This window comes from Somniosus microcephalus, chromosome 6 (genome assembly GCF_052327205.1).
Source record: "Somniosus microcephalus isolate GS21.2 chromosome 6, FLI_Smic_1.0, whole genome shotgun sequence".
Classification (NCBI taxonomy): domain Eukaryota; kingdom Metazoa; phylum Chordata; class Chondrichthyes; order Squaliformes; family Somniosidae; genus Somniosus; species Somniosus microcephalus.
Genome location: NC_140992.1, coordinates 169,667,669 through 169,695,611, shown reverse-complemented (window position 1 = coordinate 169,695,611; position 27,943 = coordinate 169,667,669). Strand labels below are relative to the sequence as shown.

The 27,943-nt window shown below is 51.8% G+C and overlaps 1 protein-coding gene across 1 annotated transcript in view; it reads left to right on the top strand.

Annotated features, from left to right (window-relative positions):
* hydin (HYDIN axonemal central pair apparatus protein) overlaps positions 1-27,943 on the top strand; it is a 946,920-nt gene that overhangs the window by 566,170 nt on the left and 352,807 nt on the right. Inside the window, exons 18-19 of the mRNA XM_085992020.1 lie at positions 1,373-1,516; positions 7,357-7,670. Of these exons, the coding sequence (XP_085848146.1) occupies positions 1,373-1,516; positions 7,357-7,670 (458 nt within the window). The remainder of the gene's footprint in view (positions 1-1,372; positions 1,517-7,356; positions 7,671-27,943) is intronic.

Genomic DNA, 27,943 nt, shown 5'->3' with positions numbered 1-27,943 from the left:
AATCCAGTATCTATCTCTATTCCAATTATAGCACTATCGAATAATGATAAATAGCACAGACACTGGCCATTTTGTGTGAATTGTTTTCAATGACAGTTTGCCTCTTATCTCTCCTTCGGCTGAGTGTGAAGCGCATTGTGCCAGCAGCCTTTTGTTAGAACAATGGATCTTCAAAGACTCGGGGAACTGTCAGAATGTGATGTTCCTCTTTTGCATTCAGCACGTTTTCTGCAAAAGCCCCTTACAAGCCTTTTCATTAAAAGGGAAGCTCTATTGGATTGGCTACAGGTGACAACAAGGAGTGATGCAGTCTGGATTCCTGCTTGTAATTTCCCAACACTCCCCATCACTGGGCTGCTGTCATACAACTTGTGTGTGTGAGTGAGTGTGTGCGTGTGTGTGTGGGGTGGGGGGTAATGCCTGGCAGGGGTTAGTATGGACCAGGATTCTTGGGAACAACTTACCAGTTCTTCACTTCTGTCCCCAGTGCAGTATCACTTACAGAGCCCTTTCACTTATTATTAGGAACAAAACAAGTACCGCTGGGTTTTAAACATAAGTTGTTGCGCTATTTTTCAAATTATTATGCTGGAGGGAGATAGTCAGCGGGAGGAACATAGGTCTTTGGATTCTCAGTACGAGGAGCGGCGGGGAAACTGAAGCAATTCAGGTCGAAGGTTACAAAGCATTTTCTGGGGTATGCCTGGCTATAAATTGGCTGCCTACCCCCCAAGCCCGAGTTGGCATGTGTTCCAGGATGGAGCAGGAAAAGGAGATTGCAAAAGAACTGGTGCATGCTATGACAGAAGAAAGCCCAAATGGTAGCGGATGTAAAATATATAATAAAAGTAAATACATTTGAGAGCATCTCAACAGCAATGTGAATTTACAGAGCACCGTTAACATAGTAAAACGTCCCAGGGAGCTTCACAGGAGCATTATCAAACAAAGTTTGACACCGCACCACATAAGGTGATATTAGGGTAGATGCTTGGTCATAGAGGTAGGTTTTACGGAGCATCTTAAAGGAGGAAAGAGAGGTAGAGAGGCAGAGAAGTTTAGGGAGGCAATTCCAGAGCTTAGGGCCTTGGCAGCTGAAGGTACAGCCGCCAATGGTGGAGCGATTAAAATCGGGGTTGCGCAAGAGGCCAGAGGTGGAGGAGCGCAGAGATCTCAGAGGGTTGTAGGGTGGAGGAGATTACAGAGATAGGGAGGAGCAAGGCCATGGAGTGATTTTAAAACAAGGTTGAGAATTTTAAAATTGAGCCGTTGCTTAACCAGGAGCCAATGTAGGTCAGCGAGCATTCTAATTGCAGGTGTGTCATGACAGTTCGTATCCCAAAACACTGACTCTGTCTCTTGATCCCTGCAGCCCCAGCATGAGGTGCTGGTTCCTCGGTATAAGCCTCTTTCGTTGAAGAACATCTCTCCATTGCCACTGACCTTGAACCTCAGCATGAAAGGACCATTCACAATTGTAGAGAAACAACAGGATGAGGCAACAGTCATTTCAAAGGTAGAAGGAAATTGCTGTTCTCTTTCATGTTTACTGTTTAGGGACACTGTATCTGTGTAAACTATTTGATAAGGGATGACTGAAGGGCACTAACCAAGCTCAGGTGTTCATATAGTTTATGTCCACATTACTGGATGCACTGGTGTGATTACAAGCTCTGTTGTCTGTAGTTCAGATGATTTTATAAGGTGGGTGACTGATTTACACCCATTAGCTGGTGAGATTTCAGCCTTAAAGTCACATGTTATTTTAAACTAACGATGACTGAATTTGGAAGTTGTGTGAGGTGATGAAGTAGCAGACACATTTCATGCTGGAAGCTTTGGCCTTTCCGGTCCAGCACTCCGAGTGTGAGTCTACCGGAAATGTGGCGGACCTATGCTGGTTATTAGGCTGGGACCCGGATACGCTGGGTCCCAGTTTCCGCTGCCAGTTTCCAAGGGGACCTTGGTTGAGGCGGAACCGCTTCCCATCCCAAACACTGACATCATATGGGATATGGCTCGGGGGAGAGAGGGAAGTCCCTGGCTAGGGGTTTCCTTGATCCCAGACTGGATTCCGCTAGGCGGCCGCTATGCTGTGAGATACTAGGTATACAAGTCTGCTCAGCTGCTGATATGGGGCCCACTTTGACGTCCTGGCCTGGATACCCAGACTTCAGTCTGCTGTCTGATCTGATCGGGGGCCGAAAGGCTCTGCACTAACTGCTGCTGGCACTGGTACTGCTGCAGAATCAATGAGTGTCCCTGCTTCTACCGCCCAGCCCCCCAACCCTGCACTCTGGCAGGCGGCTGAGACGCACCATAGTGGTGGGGGTGCCTGCCAACTTTATTAAAATGTGAGAGGCTCCCCCTGATCCTGGATACTCTGCCGCTGGCATGCGGACCATGACAAGATTTGTGGGCACATTAAGTTAGCACATCATGCCTAGCGCATCAATGCTGTAGAATGAATCTAGGTCTGAATGAACTCTCGCAGTGTGTGGAGAATGGATATCATTCGAAGAATCATTTGGTGTCCATACTTAAGAAAGGACATACTTGCTCTCGAGTCAGTACAAAGAAGGTTCACTCGGTTAATCCCGGGGATGAGGGGATGGACATATGAGGAGAGGTTGAGTAGATTGGGACTCTACTCATTGGAGCTCAGAAGAATGAGAGGCGATCTTATTGAAACATATAAGATTGTGAAGGGGTTGGATCGGGTGGATGCGGGGAGGATGTTCCCGATGATGGGTGAAACTAGAACTAGGGGGCATAGTCTTAGAATAAGGGGCTGCTCTTTCAAAACTGAGATGAGGAGGAACTACTTCACTCAGAGGGTGGTAGGTCCATGGAATATGCTGCCCCAAAAAGCTGTAGAAGCTACATCATTACATAAATTTAAAACAGAAATAGACAGTTTCCTAGAAGTAAAGGGAATTAAGGGTTACGGGGAGCGGGCAGGAATTTGGACATGAGTCTAGGTTCGGATCGGACATGGCCCTGTGGGTAGCGGAGCGGGCCTAGGGGCCATGTAGCCTGATCCTGCTCCTATTTCGTGTGTCTAATTCTGTTAGATTCAGGAGATGGTTCTGTGATAGTAGATTGGCGGTTAGGATCAGATCAGCCATGATCTTATTGAATGGCGGAGCAGGCTCGAGGGGCCGATTGGCCTACTCCTGCTCCTATTTCTTATGTTCTTATGTTCTTATGTAGAATGAAGAAGATCCTACAAGGTAATTAATCAATCTCTATTGGGGGCATTTTGACTTTAGGCGATAGTGCAAAATGGGCGATATCGGCTTGGAAATGGTGAGAGAAGTGTTTAACAGGTGAGAGAGGTGTTTAACGGGTGAGAGAGGTGTTTAAAGGGTGAGAGAGGTGTTTAACGGTTGAGAGAGGTGTTTAACGGGTGAGAGGGGTGTTTAACTGGTGAGAGGGGTGTTGAACGGGTGAGAGGTGTTTAACGGGTGAGAGGGCTGTTTAACTGGTGAGAGGGGTGTTTAACGGGTGACAGGGGTGTTTAACGGGTGACAGGGGTGTTTAACTGGTGAGAGGTGTTTAACGGGTGAGAGGGGTGTTTAACGGGTGAGAGGGGAGGTGTTTAATGGGTGAGAGGGGTGTTTAACGGGTGAGAGGGGTGTTTAACTGGTGAGAGGGGTGGTTAATGGGTGAGAGAGGTGTTTAACAGGTGACAGGGGTGTTTAACGGGTGAGAGAGGTGTTTAATGGAGAGACCTGTTAAGAGGTGGCAGAAGGTCAAACATGGGAAAGGAAACCACCTGCTGATAACCACCTACCATCCTCCCTCAGCTGATGAATCAGTACTTCTCCATGTTCAGCACCACTTGGAAGAAATACTGAGGGCAGCAAGGATACAGAATGTACTCTGGGTGAGGCACTTCAATGTCCATCACCAAGAGTGGCTCGGTAGTACCACCACTGACTGAGCTGGCCGAGTCCTGAAGGACATAGTTGCCAGGGCTTGTGGCAGGTGGTGAAAGAACCAACAGGAGGGAAAAACCTACTTGACCTCATCCTCCCCAGCTACCTCTTGTCAATGCATTGGTTCATGACAGTGTTGGCAGGTGTGACCACCACACGATCCTTGTGGAGACGAAGTCCCGTCTTCACTGAGGACACCCTCCATAGTGTTGTGTGGCGCTACCTCCGTGCTAAATGGGATAGATTCAGAATAGAGCTCGCAGCTCAAAATTCGGCATGCGTGAGGTGCTGTGGGCCATCAGCAGCAGCAGAATTGTATTCCACCACAATCTGTAACCTCATGGCCTGGCATATCCCTCACTCTACCATTACCATCAAACCAGACAACCAACTGGTTCAATGAGGAGTGTAGAAGAGCATGACAAGAGCAGCACCAGATGTAACTGAAAATGAGGTGCCAACCTGGGGAAACTAAACACAGGACTACGTGCATGCTAAATAGCGGACACAGCATGCTATAGACAGAGCTAAGCAATCCAAAAGCCAACGGATCAGATCAAAGCTCTGCAGTCCTGCCATATCCAGTCATGAATGGTGGTGGACCATTAAACAACTAACGGGAGGAAGAGGCTCCATGAACATCCCCCTCCTCAACGATGGTGGAGCCCACCATGTGAGTGCAAAAGACAAGGCTAGAGCATTTGCAACCATCCTCAGCCAGAAGCTCCGAGTGGATGATCCATCTCAGCCTCCTCCTGAGGTCCTCACCATCACAGGTGCCAGTCTTCAGCCAATTCGATTTACTCCACATGATAACAAGAAAAGGCAGAGCAAACTGGATACAGCAAAGTCCCAGACAATATCCTGGCTGTAGTGCTGAAAACCTGTGCTCCAGAACTAGCCATACCTCTAGCCAAGCTGTTCCAGTACAGCTACAACTGACATCTACCCAGCAAAGTGAAAAGTTGCACAGGTATGTCCTGTTCACAAAAAGCAAGACAAATCCAATCCGGCCAATTACCGCCAGTCTACTCTCAATCAGCAACAAAGTGAGGGAAGGTGTCGTCGACAGTGCTATCAAAGCGGCACTTACTCACCAATAAGCTGCTTACTAATGCTCAGCTTGGGTTCCGCGACCTCTTCCACCTAGAGGGACAAAGGCAGCAAGCGCATGGGAACACCACCACCTCCAGGTTCCCCTCCAAGTCACACACCATCCTAACTTGGAAATATATTGACGTTCCTTCATCATCGCTGGGTCAAAATCCTGGAACTCCCTCCCTAACAGGACTGTGGGAGTACCTTCACCACACGGACTGCAGCGGTTCAAGAATGTGGCTCACCACCACCTTCTCAAGGGCAACTAGGGATGGGCAATAAATGCTGGCCTTGCCAGCGACGCTCACATCCCGGGAATGAATAAAAGTAAGAAAACACCCCTCCCACCCGCCAGGCACCCCTTGCTCCAGTCAGGCACCTCTCGCTCCCGGCAGTCTCCCCTCCCACCCGTCAGGCACCCCTCGCTCCAGTCAGGCACCTCTCGCTCCCATCAGTCTCCCCTCCCACCCATCAGGCGCCCCTCGCTCCCGTCAGGCACCCCTCACTCTCATCAGCCTCCCCTCCCACCCGTCATACTTCCCTCCCGCCCGTCAGTCTCCCCTCCCGCCCGTTAGGCTTCCCGCCCGTCTGTCAGGTTTCCCTCCCACACGTCAGCCTCCCTCCCGCCCGTCAGTCTCCCCTCCCGTCCGTCAGTCTCCCCTCCCGCCCGTCAGACGCCCCTCCCGCCTGTCAGGCATCCCTCCCACCCGTCAGGCATCCCTCCCGCCCGTCAGACTCCCCTCCTGCCAGTCAGGCTTCCCTGCCGCCCGTTAGACACCTTTCCCGCTCGTCAGACTCCCCTGCTGCCTGTCAGGCTTCCCTCCCGCCCGTCAGACTCCCCTCCCGCCCGTCAGGCTTCTCTCCCGTGCGTCAGACTCCCCTCCCGCCCGTCAGGCTTCCCTTCTGCCCGTCAGACTCCCTTCCCGCCCGTCAGGCTTCCCCTTCCGCCCGTCAGGCTTCCCTTCCGTCCGCCAGACTCCCCTCCCGCCCGTCAGACTCCCCTCCTGCCCATCAGACTCCCCTCCTGCCCGTCAGACTCCCCTCCCGCCCGTCAGACTCCCCTCCCACCCGTCAGACTCCCCTCCCGCCCGTCAGACTCCCCTCCCGCCCGTCAGTCTCCCCTCGCTCCTGTCAGGCACCCCTTGCACCCGTCAGTCTCCCCTCCCTCCTGCCCGTCAGACTCCCCGCCCGTCAGACGCCCCTCCCGCCCGTCAGACGCCCCTCCCGCCCGTCAGACACCCCTCCCGCCTGTCAGACTCTCCTGCTGCCCGTCAGGCTTCCCTCCCGCCCGTCAGGCATCCCTCCCGCCCGTCAGACACCTCTCCAGCTCGCCAGGCTTCCCTCCCGCCCATCAGGCTTCTCTCCCGCCCGTCAGGCTTCTCTGCCGCCCGTCAGACTCCCCTCCCACCCGTCAGACTCCCCTCCCACCCGTCAGACTCCCCTCCCGCCCGTCAGGCTTCCCTCCCGCCCGTCAGGCTTCCCTCCCGCCCGTCAGGCATCCGTCCCGCCCGTCAGACTCCCCTCCCGCCCGTCAGACTCCCCTCCCGCCCATCAGACTTCCCTCCCGCCCGCCAGACTCCCCTCCCGCCCGTCAGACTCCCCTCCTGCCCATCAGACTCCCCTCCCGCCCGTTAGACTCCCCTCCCGCCCGTCAGACTCCCCTCCCGCCCGTCAGACTCCCCTCCCGCCCGTCAGACTCCCCTCCCGCCCGTCAGACTCCCCTCCTGCCCGCCAGACTCCCCTCCCGCCCGTCAGACTCCCCCCCCGCCCATCAGACTCCCCCCCCGCCCGTCAGACTCCCCACCCGCCCGTCAGACACCATCAGATACTTCTCCTGATTTTTGTTTCCACCAAAGTCAATGGGACAACACTATCATCTAAAGTCAAAATGACCCCCTAGCAGGAGCCTAGATAATGATTGTCAGCAGGCTTTCTGACCATGGAGGGCATCATGGCTTATCTTGATGTGCATTCTGTGCTGCAGTAATCAAGGTTAGGTTGCAAATAATTTGAGAGGTTTTGTGATCTCTTAATCGATAAACTAATTAAGGATCTCAATTGAAGGCTACAAGGCTCGATTTAGACTTGTGTGTTGTATTATGTTAGTAACAAGCGCATCCCAGCATTATCAGAGTGTTGAAGGACTGGAACGTGTGAAGGATCTATTGGGCCAAGCTGTTAATTTTGTACGTAAAGCTGCAAAATGCTGTGTTGCCTGAATTTCTTGTGTTGATAATGTTTTTGGATGTTGTACTGTTGGGCTGTTAGCAATGCCTCTAATCTTTCTCAGTGTTCATATCAACCTTTCTGCACACAGACTGCTAAACTGGATGTTGGTGAAAACCTAGAGCTGTTAATCCAGTTTGAACCTTCTTACAAGGTTGACTTGTACACACGTGTCGTAGACGAGGTTCTGACAGTCCAGTACTTGGAGCACCCACACGTGGATTATGTGGCCTTGAGGGGAGAGGTGCACTTCCCAAACCTGCACTTCGAAACCACTGTGGTGGATTTTGGTTGTATCCTGAACGATACTGAGATGGTGCGCCATGTGTCGATGACCAATTGCAGCCCACTGCTAGTAAAATATCGCTGGTCCTTCCTTTCTGGTGACCCAGTATACTGGGGCAGGTAGGCGAGCCTATTGTTTGTCGCAGTATCAACTATGTTTTCTAAAAAAATATATTGGATCCTATAGCAGTTAAGAGAGCTGATCATGAGACCACTACAGGAAAACATCAAACTGTCAACCTTGTGAAAAAAGCTAAGTTAGGATAGCAATTGCTTAATCCAACAATTGTTGGCCAATAAATCACTTCTCGTGACAGCCATTGTGAAGATAGAGATGTCAGATGCTGCAGGGAAAGGGATGGTTATAGATTGTATTGTCTGAGTGTTGCCAGAGGTAGCTTGCATTGTGCTGAGCTATCGGCAGAGATGATGAAAGCCGACCAAGAACTGTTTCAGCTGACAAGTGCAAATATTGTCCTTTTAGGATCTGTCATTGGCTTTTGAGCTTTGGAATAATATCTCTGTGACATTGACACTTGTTCGTGCACTGACATCGTGTTTTAAAGGGCGATTGCCTTCTCTGTAAAACTATCAGGAAAGTCTTTATACCCAACCCCTTTATTGGGAGGAAACTCGTGTGGAGCAGAAACACTGGCATAGACTTGTTTCTGCGCTGTAAATATTATGTAATAATCATGAAGTGAGATGTTGTAATTTACGTGCTAGCAAAGACCAATTCAGGACTGATATCAGGAAATTCTTCACACAGCAACTTGCGTTTATATGGTGCCTTTAACATGGAAAACATCCCAAGGCATTTAACAGAGTGGGGCAGAATAATAAATACAACTAGATCAGGAAAGGGACACTAAACCATAGAGGGACAGATTAAGAGGGATGACTGAAAGTTTGGCTGAAAAGATGGGTTTTGAGAAGAGGACAGAAGTAGAAGGGTTTAGAGAGGGAGTTTTAGAGAGTAAGGTTGAGGTGACTGAAGGCTTTACCACCAATGGACAAAAGGGCAAAGTCGGAGGGCCAACATGTGTAGGAGGGGATATGAGGTGGGTGGTGATTGCAGAGATAGGGTTGGGTGAGGGATTTGAAGGTCAGAACAAGGATTTTGAACTGTCTTGGGGGACTGGGAGGTCATGTGGGTTAGTGAGGATGGGGTGCTGGGTGAGTGGGACTGAAATTGGAAGAGAGCAGGGGAAATGGGAAAGAAACTACAAAGTGAGGAGTTGTTCATAAAGAGGGAATAGTGTGTGAGATAGACTTTGGGTAGCCTAGTGGAGGCAGAAATAGGCTGGAACCATTGAAGAAACTGCTAGATGTGTTCATGGGAGACTGCAGGGTCTATCTGGATGGGTCAGGATGGGCTGAATGGCCTTCATCAACTGCACTTATCTTGTAACCGTGCAAGCTCAGGAAGTAGAAGTATTCAAAGACACCATTTACTTTGTGGAGATTTTGTGTGATGTCATGATGCAGAACAATGGAAGTTGATGCTGGACTTCTCCAAACACTGGTAGTCTCCTGTTTTTCCTCCTCTCCCTTGCTATCATGAAGGTGTTGAGTTCTTGCTGGGCTACAGTTCCACTGGTACTAGGTACCACCCGTCATGGGCGAGTTTGGAAAGTGAGTGTTATCAGACTGTTCGACCATGGGAGTGAGGGTGGATCCTGTCCTCCCTTGACATCCACTCATGCATGTGTCTGGCAAAAGTTACTAGGCATCAATCAGGACTGGGAATAAGAAGTAAAAATTGTAAAAGCTGGAAATCTGAAACAAAAAACCCAGAAAATGCTAAAATACACAGCAGGTCAGTCAGCACCTGTGGAGGGAGAAGTGCTTCGGGTATAGTGCCCTTCCCCAGAAACCTAGGCCAGTTTCCCTTGCTCATACTCAGAGGTGCTAAAGCCAGTTGTACGCTCCCACTATGCTGGCTGAGATCAACTATCTCTGTGGCTCATCTACTCACTGATTAAACTCACTGAGCTATAGAGGAAAGGGATATCTGAAGGCTTCTTTGACAGCACCTCTCAAACCTACGACCTCCACCACCCAGAAAGATGAGGGCAGCAGGTACATGGGAACACCATTAGCTCCAAGATTCCCTCCAAGTCACACACCATCCATATGTGGAAGTATATCGCCGTTCTTCATCGTCGCTGGGTCAAAATCCTGGAACTTCCTACCTAACAGCACTGTGAGTGTGCCTTCACCACAAAGACTGCAGCGGTTCAAGAAGGCGGACCACCACGACCTTCTCAAGGTCAATGAGGGGTGGGCAATAAATGCTGGCCTTGCTAGTGATGCCCACATCCCAAGAATGAATACTTTTTAAAAAAATCATTTACTTCACAAAGATATTGCTAATGTTGAGTCGAAGTCTGGATCCTCGATTGCAGCTTGTAGTCACTCTGCCCAAACATGCAGCACCTCCATGCTGCACCACAGCTGCGATGACAAGTGTCGGTCTCATTAAAGGTATGATATTGCTACAGGCACATTTATGGATTGCTTTGCATTTTTGGATGAATGAGCAACTTTAATTGAATGTATTTTTCCTCCCCTCTTTCGATCCCTGCACCATATTGTTACTGAGGAGGCTGGTAGGCAACCCAGTCAAAGGCCTTTTCCCTGAGCCACTCTCTGACTGTGCACTAGGAGGTGCAGTGAATGGCCTGTCAGCAATCTTCCTTTGTTTCATCTGCCATCACTGTGAGCATGGTCCTTCCTTGATGCTTTATTGAGCTAGGAGGCTTATTGTGTGGAGGCTGCAGACACAAACCGAGGGTCACCACCACCTCACACAGCCAGACATGTGTTTTTTTTAAAAAGGTTACTGGTATCAAATTGGAAAATATTTTTGCATCAGATTACAGACTTGCCTCCTACTGCATTTTGTTTCTCCTGCCACTGGGACACTGCTGCTCCAATGACACTAGTATTGACTAACTCTCTACTGAAACAATATTGATTTTTGCAGCCTTTAAAATGAATGCTGAACTTTATTCTTTTATAATTTTTCATTACTGCGGTATCGATTGCCACTTCACAAATGATTGCAGGAGTCTGTAGTGACATGTTGACTGAACTAATTCCAGCATATCTTGAAGAAGCTCACTGGAACTGATGAACAGCTAATGTGTCCTTAGAATTTTTACCATTTTTAAAGGTTATAAATATCACAGGCTATGTGATTGAACAAAGACAGATCTACTTTCATTTCTCAAACCTTATGTCATTTCACTCTCATATGTAAGTGCTGGTGTGACTTCAGTTTGAGTCATTTAAGAACGTAAGAATGTTCAAAGCAAGAAAAGGCCATTTGGTCCACCAAAGCCCACTCTGTCCAGAGTCCATACAGGATTCGATTCTATTATGGACCTCCTCCCACCAACACCTGTTGATGCCATGAAGACATGAATTCTCCCCTGGGGCGTCCAATACAAGGGGGAATAACCTTAAAATAGAGCTAGGCCATTTAGGAGTGATGTCAGGGAGCACTTCTTCACACAAAGGGTAGTAGAACTCTGGCACTCTCTCCCCAAAAAGCTGTTAAGGCTAGGTGAATTGAAAATGCCAAAACTGAGATTGATAGATTTTTGTTATGTGGGGTATTAATGATTATAACACCAAGGCAGGTAAATGGAGTTAAGATGCAGATCACCCATGATCTAATTGAATGGCGGAACAGGCTCGAGGGGCTGAATGGCCTCCTCCTGTTCCTATGCTCCTATCTTCCCTGAAGAAAAGGTCTAACAATGCTAATAATATATTCATAAATCCTCAATCTCCTTTTTTAACGGGTATCAATCCAACCCCTGGAGAGGAGCATCAAATTGACCACCTGTCCACTGTACTGTGAGGGGAGAGGAGGTTTTCTAATCTCTAACCCTGCTCAAGGTTTGTGAATTGTGTGCTTACATTTACCTCTAGTCCTGTCACAGTTAAATAACATGCACACGACAACCTTATATCTGTTTAATCCCTCGACTCAGTCTTCTTTGCTTCAGCAAAAATAAATAGAAATACTTGAGCCTTCCTTAATAAATTAAGGGTGGAGCCCATGATCAGTGCTGCTCTTCTACAAACAGTCAATACATTTCTGCCTAATTTCTCTCTCTGCATTATTTTAACGCAGCCATTAAATAGCAGAGGGAGGTACTTGGTAGGAGTGCCTTAAGCATTCATATAGGAATAGTGCTGATTATAATTTCTACCGTCTAATACCTCAGGGCCTGCAATCATCCTGGGCACTCTCCTCTAAAGTTGATAACTCAGAGGGGTAAATTTCATGACTTAATGCTCCCGGCGTAGAGCTTCATGTGATAGGAGCACCTATCAGGAATTCCACCACGGAGGAGGGCATGGTTTCCCATCCTTTCGCTTTAATGGATCGTAAATCTTGCGGGTGCACTGATCTACATGCCCAAGTTCCCAATATACGCTCTAGTCACACGGCATTCTGCCGGGAGTGTTAATTCATAAAATTTACCACAGTATCTTTTCTCAATTCTGAAACCTCTTCCATATCCAAATTTCTTTGGTCGATTTGAAAAGAAATCTATAAAGAATCAAATCTACCAAATAGCTTAATTCAAGGTTCAGGCAATTCTGCTAAACTACTTTAGCTCTCAGTGGTAACACATTCACTCTGATTCACAAGGTTGTGGGTTCACCTCTCGTTCCAAAGATTTGAGCATAAAATCTAGGCTGACACTCAAGTGCAGTACGGAGGGAGTGCTGCTCTGTCAGAGGTGCTGTCTTTCAGATGTTAAACCGAGGCCCTGTCTGCCCTCTCAGGTAGACGTAAAAGATCCCATGGCCCTACTTTGAAGAAGAGCAGGGGCGTTCTCCCCGGGGTCCTGAACAATATTTATCACTTAACAAACCTCACCAAAAAAACAGATTATTTGGTCATTAAAACATTGCTGTTTGTGGAACCTTACTGTGCGCAAATTGGTTGCTGCGTTTCCTATATTATAACAGTGAGTACACTTTAAAAGTACTTCATTGGCTGCAGACGTGGTTTGTGAAAGGCACTATATAAAATCAGGGCTTTGTTTTTTTTTCTGCTCAAACTGTTGGCTATGTCAAAAGATTCAAATATCAGGGGACACAAGTTAAAATGAAGTTAGGAGTAAGAAGGGAAGTGAGATGGAATGTTTTCAGCCAGATGCTGAGAGAGTTGTAATAAATTGTCTTGGTAGGTAACTGAGCAGGGATTATAAATGGGGTCAAGATAACCTCCTTCTCTTCTTCTGACAATCTTCAAGCTTCTTTCCTACTTTTCAAATTTTTGTGCATTCTTGATCCTTCACTTAGATTTCTCAGAAAAAGGAAGTGATGTTTTGATTTTGTTTAAGTAATTTGGAATAGTATTAAGGAGCTGTGCTCTGTCACTCAACGTGAGATACAAATATCAAACAGTTCATCATTGTTCTGTTCCATATGAGGAACCTAGTAGTTATTTTACAAGGTAACTCATAAACTATTTGAAAATGAAATATATCTGCTGCGGAATTTTACATTACCTTCTCATCGTGGAGAAAAGAGATGAAAGATTTAGGGCCAACTAACAATTGTTTTCTGTCTAATGCAAAATCATGCATCACTAAAGAGATTTAGCTTGCAGGCTAAAAGGGAGACTATTTCAATCTAAATCTCCAACCTTACACCAGACAGGCATATCATTAGTCTTCAACAATTTACAGGTAGGCAGTGAGGGTGCAGGGGAGGCCGAATATGGCCGAAGAACCTGACAATGTGGAGCCATTGCCCACCTTAACGCCAGGACCTTGGTATCAGTTTTTGGATGCATTCCCCTTCTGGGCCGAGAGGGGGAGGGGGAAGGTCAGCGATTGGGGCAGGAGGTTGAAGAGAGGACATCGTGGGGGGGGGAGAGAGAGGACACCGTGGGGGCGGGAGAGAGAGAGGACATCGTGGGGGTGGGGGGGGAGAGAGGACACGGGGGGAGGAAGAGAGGACATGGGGGTGAGCAGAGGACATCGTGGGGGGGCGGCAGAGGACATGGTGGGGGGGGAGGAAGAGAGGACATTGTTGGGGGAGGAAAAGAGGACATGGAGGGAGAGGGGACATTGTGGAGGCAGGGGGAGAGAGGACATCGTGGAGGCAGGGGGAGAGAGGACACTGGTGGGAGAGAGAGGACATTGTGGGGGGAGAGAGGACATTTTGGGGGGGGAGAGAGGACATTGTGGGGGGGGAGAGAGGACATTTTTGCGGGGGAGAGAGGACATTGTGGGGGGAGAGAGGACATTGTGGGGGGAGAGAGGACATTGTGGGGGGGAGAGAGGACATTGTGGGGGGGAGAGAGGACATTGTGGGGGGAGAGAGGACATTGTGGGGGGGAGAGAGGACATTGTGGGGGGAGAGAGGACATTGTGGGGGAGAGAGGACATTGTGGGGTGAGAGGACATTGTGGGGGGAGAGAGGACATTGTGGGGGGAGAGAGGACATTGTGGGGGAGAGAGGACATTGTGGGGGGGAGAGAGGACATTGTGGGGGTAGAGAGGACATTGTGGGGGGGAGAGAGGACATTGTGGGGGGAGAGAGGACATTGTGGGGGAGAGAGGACATTGTGGGGGGAGAGAGGACATTGTGGGGGGAGAGAGGACATTGTGGGGGGAGAGAGGACATTGTGGGGGGAGAGAGGACATTGTGGGGGGAGAGAGGACATTGTGGGGGAGAGAGGACATTGTGGGGGGAGAAAGGACATTGTGGGGGGAGAGAGGACATTGTGGGGGGAGAGAGGACATTGTGGGGGAGAGAGGACATTGTGGGGGGAGAGAGGACATTGTGGGGGGAGAGAGGACATTGTGGGGGGAGGGAGGACATTGTGGGGGGGAGAGAGGACATTGTGGGGGGGAGAGAGGACATTGTGGGGGGGAGAGAGGACATTGTGGGGGAGAGAGGGCATTGTGGGGGGAGAAAGGACATTGTGGGGGGAGAGAGGACATTGTGGGGGGAGAGAGGACATTGTGGGGGAGAGAGGACATTGTGGGGGGAGAGAGGACATTGTGGGGGGAGAGAGGACATTGTGGGGGGGAGAGAGGACATTGTGGGGGGGAGAGAGGACATTGTGGGGGGGAGAGAGGACATTGTGGGGGGGAGAGAGGACATTGTGGGGGCAGAGAGGACATTGTGGGGGGAGAGAGGACATTGTGGGGGGAGAGAGGACATTGTGGGGGGGAGAGAGGACATTGTGGGGGGGAGAGAGGACATTGTGGGGGGGAGAGAGGACATTGTGGAGGCAGAGAGGACATTGTGGGGGGAGAGAGGACATTGTGGGGGGAGAGAGGACTTTGTGGGGGGGGAGAGAGGAAATTGTGGGGGGGAGAGAGGACATTGTGGGGGGGAGAGAGGACATTGTGGGGGGAGAGAGGACATTGTGGGGGGAGAGAGGACATTGTGGGGGGAGAGAGGACATTGTGGGGGGGAGAGAGGACATTGTGGGGGGGAGAGAGGACATTGTGGGGGCAGAGAGGACATTGTGGGGGGAGAGAGGACATTGTGGGGGGAGAGAGGACATTGTGGGGGGGGAGAGAGGACATTGTGGGGGGGAGAGAGGACATTGTGGGGGGGAGAGAGGACATTGTGGGGGGAGAGAGGACATTGTGGGGGGGAGAGAGGACATTGTGGGGGGGAGAGAGGACATTGTGGGGGGAGAGAGGACATTGTGGGGGGGGAGAGGACATTGTGGGGGGGCGAGAGGACATTGTGGGGGTAGAGAGGACATTGTGGGGGGGAGAAAGGACATTGTGGGGAGGAGAGAGGACATTGTGGGGGGAGAGAGGACATTGTGGGGGGAGAGAGGACATTGTGGGGGGAGAGAGGACATTGTGTGGGGAGAGAGGACATTGTGAGGGGGAGAGAGGACATTGTGGGGGGAGAGAGGACATTGTGTGGGGAGAGAGAACATTGTGGGGGGGAGAGAGAACATTGTAGGGGGGAGAGAGGACATTGTGGGGGGGAGAGAGGACATTGTGGGGGGAGAGAGGACATTGTGGGGGGAGAGAGGACATTGTGGGGGGAGAGAGGACATTGTGGGGGGGAGAGGACATTGTGGGGGGAGAGAGGACATTGTGCGGGGAGAGAGGAAATTGTGGGGGGAGAGAGGACATTGTGGGGGGAGAGAGGACATTGTGGGGGGAGAGAGGTCATTGTGGGGGGAGAGGACATTGTGGGGGGAGAGAGGACATCGTGTGTCAGGGCGAGGCTGGTTCTGGACCCAAGTGCAGACAGACGAGACGAGAAGCAGGTATGCAGTCCTAAATAAAAGTACTTTACTAGAATCACACAGGTAAACAGTTACAAACATAGGAGCTCAAGACAAGCTACTACTCGGCAAATGGCTTGTCAAGACTGAGCACAGAGGAAGAAATCACAGAACTTAAATACAAGCAAAAACAGGTGAAACCAATAAACCTGATAAAAGGCAGTTAAGTAAACTAGTAACAATTTAGCAAAAGGAAACAAACAAGTGAAGATGCCATCTAGGGGTTACTGAGGGAACTAACCGGCACCCTCACAGGACCCCCTCCCCTAGGAACGGCTCCTAAAGTTCCTCCTGGACGATCAGGGTGGCGACAGCGAAAATCCCTGATGAGTTCAGGATCCAAAATGTCCCGGGCCGGAACCCAGGAACGCTCTTCAGGACCATAACCCTCCCAGTCGACCAGGTATTGAATGCTCCTCCTAACCCGGCGACTATCAAGGAGGCGACGGACAGTGTAGGCTTGCTGACCGTCAATCCTGCGGGGCCGGGGGGGGGAGGTCTGGAAGCAGGAACCAAGGGACTGGTAAGTACCGGCTGGAGGTGAGAGACGTGGAACGTGGGATGTATCTTCATCGACCGAGGAAGGAGGAGCCGGTAGGCCACAGGGTTTACTTTTTCCAAAATCCTAAAAGGTCCGATGAACCGGCGAGCCAACTTGCGGGACTCCACATGGAGTGGAAGATCCCGGGTAGACAGCCAGACCTTCTGTCCGGTCCGGAACCGAGGAGCTGGGCGACGGTGTCGGTCAGCCTGCACTTTCTGCCGAGAAGAAGCGAGCTGCAAGGCGGATCGGACCCTCCTCCAGGTACGGCGGCAGCGTTGGATGAACCCCTGGGCAGCCGGGACTCCTACCTCCCTCTCCTGTTCAGGGAAGAGTGGCGGTTGAAAGCCATATTGACATTCGAAAGGTGAGAGGCCAGTGGAGGAGCTCTGATGGGTATTGTGCGCGTACTCTGCCCAGACCAGATACTTGCTCCAGGTGGAAGGATTGGAGGACACAAAGCTTCTTAGCACCCTCTCCAGATCTTGGTTGGTTCTCTCAGTCTGGCCGTTAGACTGTGGGTGGAACCCAGAGGAGAGACTGACGGAAGCACCCAGGAGGGAACAAAAAGCCTTCCAGAACCTGGATGAGAACTGGGGACCATGGCCAGAGACGACATCCAGGGGCAAGCCATGGAGGCGGAAGACATGCTGGACAACCAGCTGGGCAGTCTCTCTGGCAGAGGGAAGCTTGACAAGAGGGACGAAGTGAGCAGCCTTGGAAAAGCGATCGACCACAACTAGGATGGTAGTGAATCCCTCAGATGGAGGTAGCCCGGTGATGAAATCCAGGGCGCTATGAGACCAGGGACGGCTGGGGATGGGCAAGGGATGCAGGGGACCAAGCGGAGGTTGTTGGGATGTCTTGTTCTGGGCACAGACGGGACAAGCGGAGACAAAGGCCCGGGTGTCGGCTTCAATAGAGGGCCACCAGAACCTCCTCTTAAGGAACTCGAGAGTCCGACGGATCCCAGGATGACCAGTCAATCGAGAAGAGTGCCCCCATTGAAGGACCTGGGCGCACACCTGACTGGGAACATAAAGGCTATGAGGAGGGCCTCCTCCAGGGTCAGCCTCTTGACGTTGGGCCCCTCGCACCACAGTCTCAATCTCCCATGCGACGGGAGCAACGATGCAGGAACTGGGGATGATAGGTTCCGGGGTCCAGTCCTTTTCCGAGGGGTCAAACTGGCGAGAAAGGGCATCCGGTTTGAGGTTCTTAGACCCTGGGCGGTAAGACAGAAGAAAGTTGAACCGGTTAAAGAAGAGAGCCCACCTGGCCTGCCGAGGGTTGAGGCACTTGGCGTCCTGGATATATGTCAGATTTTTATGGTCGGTCCAGACGACAAAAGGATGCTCTGCTCCCTCCAACCAGTGTCTCCACTCCTCCAAGGCCAACTTAACTGCCAAGAGCTCCCTGTTGCCGACATCGTAGTTGCTCTCTGCTGGCTTCAGGCGACGGGAAAAGAAGGCACAGGGATGTAGCTTTTGGTCCTTAGGGGAGCGCTGGGACAGGACAGCCCCGATTCCAATATCCGAGGCATCCACCTCTACGATAAAGGGCAGGGTGGGGACCGGGTGTACCAGAATGGGAGCAGAGGTGAAACGTTGTTTGAGCTCCTGGAAGGCCTGTTCTGCTTCAGAAGACCAACTGAACCGTAAAGACGAGCCCTTGGTTAATTCGGAGAGGGAGGTGGCAATGGAGCTGAGTTGCGGATGAAGCGTCTGTAAAAGTTGGCGAATCCCAGGAACCGCTGAACCTGCTTAACCGACGTGGGACACGGCCAGTTCAAGACGGCTTGAACCTTGCTAGGATCCGTCTGGATGCTTTCACAGGAGATGACGTAGCCCAGGAAGGTGACCTTAGAGATGTGGAATTCACATTTGTCGGATTTGACAAAGAGACGGTTCTCCAAAAGCCTCTGCAGAACCTGTCTGACGTGTTGGACATGCTGCTGGGGGGACTTTGAGAAGATGAGAATGTCATCTAAATAAACAAACACGAACTGGTTCAGCAGGTCCCGGAGCACGTCATTGACCAGAGATTGGAAGACAGCAGGAGCGTTAGTGAGACCAAAGGGCATGACGAGGTATTCCCAGTGACCGCTAGGGGTGATAAAGGCAGTCTTCCATTCATCCCCCTCCCTAATGCGGACCAGGTTGTACGCGTTGTGGAGGTCAAGTTTGGAGAAGATGGTAGCTCCCTGCAGCTGCTCAAACGCTGAAGACATCAAAGGGAGAGGATAGCGGTTCTTAATGGTAATTTTGTTAAGCCCCCGATAGTCTATGCAAGGCCTGAGACCACCATCCTTCTTCTTTACAAAAAAGAAGCCAGCACCCGCTGGGGAGGTGGAAGGGCGAATGAAACCTGTAGCGAGGGCTTCCTTGATGTATTCTTCCATGGAAACATTCTCAGGGCCAGAGAGAGAGTAGGGCCGACCCCGAGGGGGGCTAGTGCCAGGTAGGAGATCAATGGCACAGTCGTAGGACCGGTGTGGGCGGAGTGTAGTGGACCGCCTCTTACTAAACACAGCATGGAGGTCCGAATATTCAGGGGGCACATGAGCAAGGTCCAGCTGATCAGCTGGCTCGGGAGAGGAAGGACGGGGCAGACTAGGGAAGACCTTAAGACAGTTGGCTAGACATGAAGGACCCCACTCCAGCACAGTCCCGGTCGTCCAGTCAATGTGAGGGTTGTGAAGAGAGAGCCACGTATGTCCAAGAACGAGAGGGAGCTCAGGTGAATCGATAAGGTGAAACTGCAGCAACTCTTGATGTCTCTCCCCTACTTGGACATGTAATACTCCGGTGGTATGATGAATACGCCCAGAACCAAGGGGCCTGCTGTCGAGGGCGGTGACTTGTAAAGGCTTGTCAAGGCGGGAGAAAGGAATTTTCAGGCTGCGCACAAGGGTGGCATCGATAAAACAGCCAGCGGCCCCGGAGTCAATAAACGCCTGGAGGTTGTACTGTTGTCCCTCCCAAGAGAGACGAGCGGGAAGCAGGGTTTGGAAGACAGAAGGGGTAGGAGAAGGGATTTGATCTGTCCGCATTTTCCCAATCCTCCTGGCTTTTTCCTGAAGCTCAGGGCATGTGGCTCTGAGATGGCCAGACAGGCCACAGTAAAGACAACGCCCCTCTCTCAATCTCCTCTGTCTCTCAATCTGGGAGAGCCGAGTTCTGCTGAGTTGCATAGGTTCCTCTTCGGCGCTAACAGGTGGACTCGGGGGTACTTGGAAACTCTTGGGTCAGATTCGAAACACCGGAAGATCTCCTCTCTGTGGAAGTAGTGAATCTCCTCTCTCTACCATGCTCCTGGAGGCGGTTATGCACTCTGATGGCAAGGGAGATGAGCGTGTGAAGGTCCTCCGGAATCACTCTGGACGCCAGCTCATCTTTGATAGATTTGGAGAGGCCATGAAGAAACCTGGAGAGAAGGGCCTCAGTGTTCCCGCGGCTCTCCGCAGCGAGTGTGCGGAACTCAATGGCGAAGTTGGCTACGCTGCAGTTGCCCTGGCGGAGATTCAAAAGTCTCTTAGCTGCCTCCCGTCCACTCACAGGATGGTCAAAGACTTTGCTCATCTCTTCGACGAAAAGGAGAATGTCCGAGCAGACGAAAGATTGCTGCTCCCAGATAGCGTTAGCCCAGGCGAGAGCTTTTCCCGAGAGTAGTGATATGATGAACGCTACCTTAGAGCGGGGTGATAGGAACATGGAGGGTTGGAGTTTAAAAACTGGGAAGCACTGGGTCAAGAAGCCGCGACACTTGCCCGGATGACCGTCATAGCGCTCTGGCGCGGGTAGGCGAGGCTCTCGGTGAGTCTGGAGATCGGCGACCGGTGGGGTAGCACACAAAGGAACTGACTGAGGAGGAACATCTTGAGCAGAAGCCACAGCGGCTGGGTGTTGAATGGTCTGAGTCCACGTATCTACCTTGTCCGAAATGCTTTGGAGAACTTGCTCAAGGCGGCCGAGGAAAGCACCTTGATGGGAGAGAATAGAATGAAGTTCCTGCATCACTGCTGGGTCCATACTGGCTCAGTCTTGCTGTCAGGGTGAGGCTGGTTCTGGACCCAAGTGCAGACAGACGAGACGAGAAGCAGGTACGCAGTCTTAAATAAAAGTACTACACTACAATCACACAGGTAAACAGTTACAAACATAGGAGCTCAAGACAAGCTACTACTAGGCAAACGGCTTGTCAAGAGTGAGCACAGAGGGAAGAAACCACAGAACCTAAATACAAGCAAAAACAGTTGAAACCAATAAACCTGATAAAAGGCAGTTAAGTAAACTAGTAACAATTTAGCTAAAGGAAACAAACAAGTGAAGGTGCCATCTAGGGGTTACTGAGGGAACTAACCGGCACCCTCATAATTGTGGGGGGGGAGAGAGGATATTGTGGGGGGGAGGATATTGTGGGGGTGAGAGGACATTGTAGGGGGAGAGAGGACATTGTGGGGGGGGAGAGAGGACATTTGGGGAGAGAGGGCATTGTGTGGGGAGAGAGGATATTGTGGGGGGGGGGAGAGGACATTCTGGGGGGAGAGAGAACATTGTGGGGGGAGAGAGGACATTGTGGGGGGAGGGAGGACATTGTGGGGGGAGAGAGGACATTGTGGGGGGGAGAGAGGACATTGTAGGGGGAGAGAGCACATTGTAGGGGGAGAGAGGACATTGTAGGGGAGAGAGGACATTGTGGGGGGAGGAAGGACATTGTGGGGGGAGAGAGGACATTGTTGGGGGGGGAGAGAGGACATTGTGGGGAGAGAGAGGACATTGCGGGGGGAGAGAGGACATTGTGGGAGGAGAGAGGACATTGTGCGGGGAGAGAGGACATTGTGGGGGGAAGAGAGGACATTGTGGGGGGGAGAGAGGACATTGTGGGGGGGAGAGAGGACATTGTGGGGGAGAGAGGACATTGTGGGGGGAGAGAGGACATTGTGGGGTGAGAAAGGACATTGTGGGGTGAGAAAGGACATTGTGGGGGGAGAGAGGACATTGTGGGGTGAGAGAGGACACTGTGATGGGAGAGAGGACATTGTGGGGGGAGAGAGGACATTGTGGGGGGAGAGAGGACATTGTGGGGGTAGAGAGGACATTGTGGGGGGAGAGATGACATTGTGGGTGGGAGAGAGGACATTGTGGGGGGAGAGAGGACATTGTGGGGGGAGAGAGGACATTGTGGGGGTAGAGAGGACATTGTGGGGGGGAGAGAGGACATTGTGGGGGAGAGAGGACATTGTGGGGGGAGAGAGGACATTGTGGGGGGAGAGAAGACTTGTGGGGGGAGAGAGGACATTGTGGGGGGGAGAGGACATTGTGGGGGGAGAGAGGACATTGTGGGGGGAGAGAAGACATTGTGGGGCTAGAGAGGACATTGTGGGGGGAGAGAGGACATTGTGGGGGGGAGAGGAGGACATTGTGGGGGGAGAGAGGACATTGTGGGGGGAGAGAGGACATTGTGGGGGGAGAGAAGACATTGTGGGGGGGAGAGAGGACATTGTGGGGGGAGAGAGGACATTGTGGGGGGAGAGAGGACATTGTGGGGGGAGAGAGGACATTGTGGGGGGAGAGAGGACATTGTGGGGGGGAGAGGACATTGTGGGGGGAGAGGACATTGTGGGGGGGAGAGAGGACATTGTGGGGGGGAGAGAGGACATTGTGGGGGGGAGAGAGGACATTGTGGGAGGAGAGAGGACATTGTGGGGGGAGAGAGGACATTGTCGGGGGGAGAGAGGACATTGTGGGGGGGGAGAGAGGACATTGTGGGGGGAGAGAGGACATTGTGGGGGGGGAGAGAAGACATTGTGGGGGGAGAGAGTACATTGTGGGGGGAGAGAGGACATTGTGGGGGGAGAGAGGACATTGTGGGGGGAGAGAGGACATTGTGGGGGGAGAGGGGACATTGTGGGGGGAGAGAGGAAATTGTGGGGGGAGAGAGTACATTGTGGGGGGAGAGAGGACATTGTGGGGGGAGAGAGGACATTGTGGGGGGAGAGAGGACATTGTGGGGGGAGAGAGGACATTGTGGGGGGGGAGTGGACATTGTGGGGGGGAGAGAAGACATTGTGGGGGGAGAGAGGACATTGTGGGGGGAGAGAGGACATTGTGGGGGGAGAGAGGACATTGTGGGGGGAGAGAGGACATTGTGGGGGGGAGAGAGGACATTGTTGGGGGGAGAGGACATTGTGGGGGGGAGAGGACATTGTGGGGGAGAGAGAGGACATTGTGGGGGGGAGAGAGGACATTGTGGGGGGGAGAGAGGACATTGTGGGGGGTGAGAGGACATTCTGGGGGGACAGAGGACATTGTGGGGGGAGAGAGAACATTGTGGGGGAGGAGAGTACATTGTGGGGGGAGAGAGGACATTTTGGGGGGAGAGAGGACATTGTGGGGGGAGAAAGGACATTGTGGGGGGAGAGAGGACATTGTGGGGGGAGAGAGGACATTGTGGGGGGGAGAGAGGACATTGTGGGGAGGGAGAGGACATTGTGGGGGGAGAGAGGACATTGTGGGGGGAGAGAGGACATTGTGGGGGGAGAGAGGACATTGTGGGGGGAGAGAGGACATTGTGGGGGGGAGAGAGGACATTGTGGGGGGAGAGAGAGGACTTTGTGGGGGGAGAGAGGACGATGTGGGGGGAGAAAGGACATTGTGCGGGGAGAGAGGACATTGTGGGGGGAGAGAGGACATTGTGGGGGGGAGAGAGGACATTGTGGGGAGGGAGAGGACATTGTGGGGGGAGAGAGGACATTGTGGGGGGGAGAGAGGACATTGTGGGGGGAGAGAGGACATTGTGGGGGGAAGAGAGGACATTGTTGGGGGAGAGAGGACATTGTGGGGGGGAGAGAGGACATTGTGGGGGGAGAAAGGACATTGTGGGGGGAGAGAGGACATTGTGGGGGGAGAGAGGACATTGTGGGGAGGGAGAGGACATTGTGGGGGGAGAGAGGACATTGTGGCGGGAGAGAGAACATTGTGGGGGGAGGGAGGACATTGTGGGGGGGAGAGAGGACATTGTGGGGGGGAGAGGACATTGTGGGGGGAGAGAGGACATTGTGGGGGGGAGAGGACATTGTGGGGGGAGAGAGGACATTGTGGGGGGAGAGAGGACATTGTGGGGGGAGAGAGGACATTGTGGGGGGAGAGAGGACATTGTGGGGCAGAGAGGACATTGTGGGGGGGAGAGAGGACATTGTGGGGGGGAGAGAGGACATTGTGGGGCAGAGAGGACATTGTGGGGGGAGAGAGGACATTGTGGGGGTGAGAGAGGACATTGTGGGGGGAGAGAGGACATTGTGGGGGGAGAGAGGACATTGTGGGGGGGAGAGAGGACATTGTGGGGGGAGAGGACATTGTGGGGGGAGAGAGGACATTGTGGGGGGGAGAGGACATTGTGGGGGGAGAGAGGACATTGTGGGGGGAGAGAGGACATTGTGGGGGGAGAGAGGACATTGTGGGGGGGAGAGAGGACATTGTGGGGCAGAGAGGACATTGTGGGGGGGAGAGAGGACATTGTGGGGGGGAGAGAGGACATTGTGGGGGGAGAGAGGACATTGTGGGGCAGAGAGGACATTGTCGGGGGGAGAGAGGACATTGTGGGGGTGAGAGAGGACATTTTGGGGGGAGAGAGGACATTGTGGGGCAGAGAAGACATTGTGGGGGGGGAGAGAGGGCATTGTGGGGGGAGAGAGGACATTGTGGGGGGAGAGAGGACATTGTGGGGGGAGAGAGGACATTGTGGGGGGAGAGTGGACTTTGTGGGGGGGAGAGGACACTGTGGGGGGAGAGTGGACATTGTGGGGGGGAGAGAGGACATTGTGGGGGGAGAGAGGACATTGTGGGGGGAAGAGAGGACATTGTGGGGGGAGAGAGGACATTGTGGGGGGGAGAGAGGACATTGTGGGGCAGAGAGGACATTGTGGGGGGGAGAGAGGACATTGTGGGGGGGAGAGAGGACATTGTGGGGGGAGAGAGGACATTGTGGGGAGAGAGGACATTGTGGGGGGGGAGAGAGGGCATTGTGGGGGGAGAGAGGACATTGTGGGGGGAGAGAGGACATTGTGGGGGGAGAGAGGACATTGTGGGGGGAGAGTGGACATTGTGGGGGGGAGAGGACATTGTGGGGAGAGAGTGGACATTGTGGGGGGGGAGAAGACATTGTGGGGGGAGAGAGGACATTGTGGGGGGAGAGAGGACATTGTGGGGGGAGAGAGGACATTGTGGGGGGAGAGAGGACATTGTGGGGGGGAGAGAGGACATTGTTGGGGGGAGAGGACATTGTGGGGGGGAGAGGACATTGTGGGGGGGAGAGAGGACATTGTGGGGGGGAGAGAGGACATTGTGGTGGGAGAGAGGACATTCTGGGGGGACAGAGGACATTGTGGGGGGAGAGAGAACATTGTGGGGGGGGAGAGGACATTGTGGGGGTAGAGAGGACATTGTGGGGGGAGAGAGGACATTGTGGGGGGAGAAAGGACATTGTGGGGGGAGAGAGGACATTGTGGGGGGATAGAGGACATTGTGGGGGGGAGAGAGGATGTTGTGTATGTAATATGTGTGCTACTTTGAACCTATGGACAGGACTGCACAACTTGTAGGGCGTAGTGATACGCAGTACCACTCCTGGCCTTAGGGGTATAAATAGTACTGTGGGTACTGATCTCCCCCAGTTCCCGCCTGTGGGCATGAAGTAAAGACCTACGTATAGTCCCTACCTCCAACCAGTAAAGACCTGTTTTATTGTTACTGATTAAGTCTGAGTATTAATTACTTGAACAACTCACAGACTTAACACTGGCGACGAGTCAGGTTCTTACCCTGCGGCAGTTGAAGAGAGGTTTCAAACATCACCACCCCACTAGAAGCGACAGGCTTTAGGACTCTGAAGCCTCCATCAGCGACTGACAGCTTCCAGCGACTGACAGAAGTCTTTCTGCAGTTTCCTTGTTCAACCTAGGTGGTGGGGTAAGCCGTGCAGTGTTGGCTGCAAAGACAGGGCTGGGGAAGTTGGAGAAGATAAGGGCGATCGCAATCCCTGATAAGAGCCGCGGTGAAACGCGCGAGCGGGTAAGCCAGAGCCCGGGAGGGAGCGAGCAAGAGCCGCTTCGGTCGGGAGCCACTTCGCGATCCAGCGATCGCATCCGCTGATAAGGGCAGCACTCGGGCGATCGCGACGAAGATAAGGGCCGCACTCGAGGGCTGAAGGGAGACGGCGTCGGGGGACGGGTGAAGACCGCCAAGCGCGGGAAAACCGCCATTTTGTGGGCGGAGGACGACGGCAAGAGCGGGAAGCCGCCATCTTTGATAACAAGTAAAGAAAATAAAATCTGAGAAATTGCAAATCTACAATGCCTAAACACGGGAATATTAGCACCTTTGATAGTGACCTCGAAGATTGGGCCATATATGTTGAAAGAGTAAAAAATTATTGTAAGGCCAATAAAATTCGTGACCAAGATAAAGCTCTAACATTATTAAATTTAATGTGTGCGAAGACATACGGGCAATTGAAACACCTGTTATCACCAGATGAACCGGCGGATAAGACGTTCGATGAGATTGTTACTGTCCTGAAAGATCATCTAAACCCCACGCCGCTGATGCTAGCGGAACGATTTAAATTTTACGACAGAAGGCAGCTACAGCATGAAAGCAATGCTGAATATTTGCTGGAATTGCGTAAATTAGCGAAATATTGCCAGTTTGGAACGGGACTGACAGAGGCACTTCGAGACAAATTTGTGTGTGGTTTATTTAAACAGGATACACAAAAGCGACTGCTCGAGGAGAATGAGCTGACGCTTGAGAAGGTGGCCACTATGGCAGCAGCACACGAAGCCGCAGCGAGAGGCACGGCAGTAATGCAGCTACGGTCACCGGAGCTCAGTGCACACAAATTGGGTGTGAGTTCTGGCAAATGTTATCGTTGTGGAAAGACAACGCATGATCAGAACCAGTGTTGGTTTAAAAACCAAGAATGTAGAACTTGTGGTAGGCTTGGACATATAGCTAGAGTATGCAGGTCAGGGAAGAAGACCAGCAACAAGAAGTCACCGCAAGGAAAATACGCAAAGGTACACAAGGTGACCGAACAGGAGTCCGATTCAGACGCTAGCAGTAATGAACTGGCTAGCTTAAGCTGTAATGAACTGGCTAGCTTAAGAGTACTCAACGCTGGTAAGGGTGCAGACCTCCAGACAATTTGGGTCACTCTTCAGATAGAAGGAGTCCAAGTAAAACTGGAATTGGACACTGGATCGGCATTGACGGTCATAAATAAGAAAGATTACGGAAAGTTATTCCAACATATTCCCCTACAGGATACGGGGATTATATTGAAAACATACACGGGGCAAAGAGTGTACCCCATCGGGAAAATAGAGGTTGCAGTGGTCCACAAGGGCGAAGACAGTCAAATAATGGACTTATATGTGATATCTGAAGGAGGTTCTCCACTACTAGGACGGGAGTGGATTAGGAAAATGAATATGGACTGGCATTTCCTACAAACAATAACGAGTGAGAACTCGGTGAAGATAGTCGGCCCAGACTCTGGAACGGATGATGGTAAGCCCAACTCAGGTGCAAAAGACAAAGTTTCAGCACAGAATTCCACTGAGCAACAACAACATAGATTAACTGTGGATTCTGAGTCTGGCAAGTCTACTGATGTGCCCATTTCTGAGGGACACCGGGCTCGAACTCAACTCCATTTCAAACTACAACAGCAATTAGAACAAATGCTTCGCCGTTTTGAGCAAGAGTTGAATGCAACGAAAGAGTTCTTTGATATAGAGTTGGAGAATCTGGAAAGACAACAGAAGCAGCTGATGGAGAAAATGGAGCAGGAGCACACAAAACGTCTGATGTCAGAGGAGTTAACGGTCAGCCAACTCCTGCATATGCTGAAGGACAGGACTCTGAAATGGGAAAAACTTGAACACGAACTTCAATATTCAAACGAAAGGGGTTCGGAGCTCTCAAAGGTTATTGGAAGAGCTGAGGTGGCAACAAAGACTGAGATGACTGCAACAGAGCAGCCCTTGGATGCCAAAAGTACGCTGACTCCCGTCAACGTAGAACAACAGACCGCTGAAACAGCTGCTCCGGTAGAGGGATTGAATAGTCCGATCAATCAATCTCCAAAAGAAGTTGAAGTAGTAAAATCTCAAATGAGGTCATTAGTAAACGACTTGCTGAAAGCCCAGAAAAAGCTGGATGAAGAGGTACGCATGAAGAAGTCTCTTCAGGAAAGATGTCTGGACTTGGAACAAAAGCTGGCTAACGCCCAGCTGGGTATGGAGGAAATAGAAGACCCTCTCGCTGGCCTAGATCAGGACGACACCGAATATTACTATGTCCTGTCCTGCCCAACTTGTAACTTCGACTCCCACCATACAGAAATCATGGAGGAGCACCGAAAGTCTACGGAACATCGGGAGTAGGTGGCTCTACTACGGAAAAAGGAGGAAGAGAAGGAGGAACTGCGCATGCAGCTGGCAGCTGACAGTGGAGCCCAGAGAGTCTCCAAGAAGCAGAAAAGGAA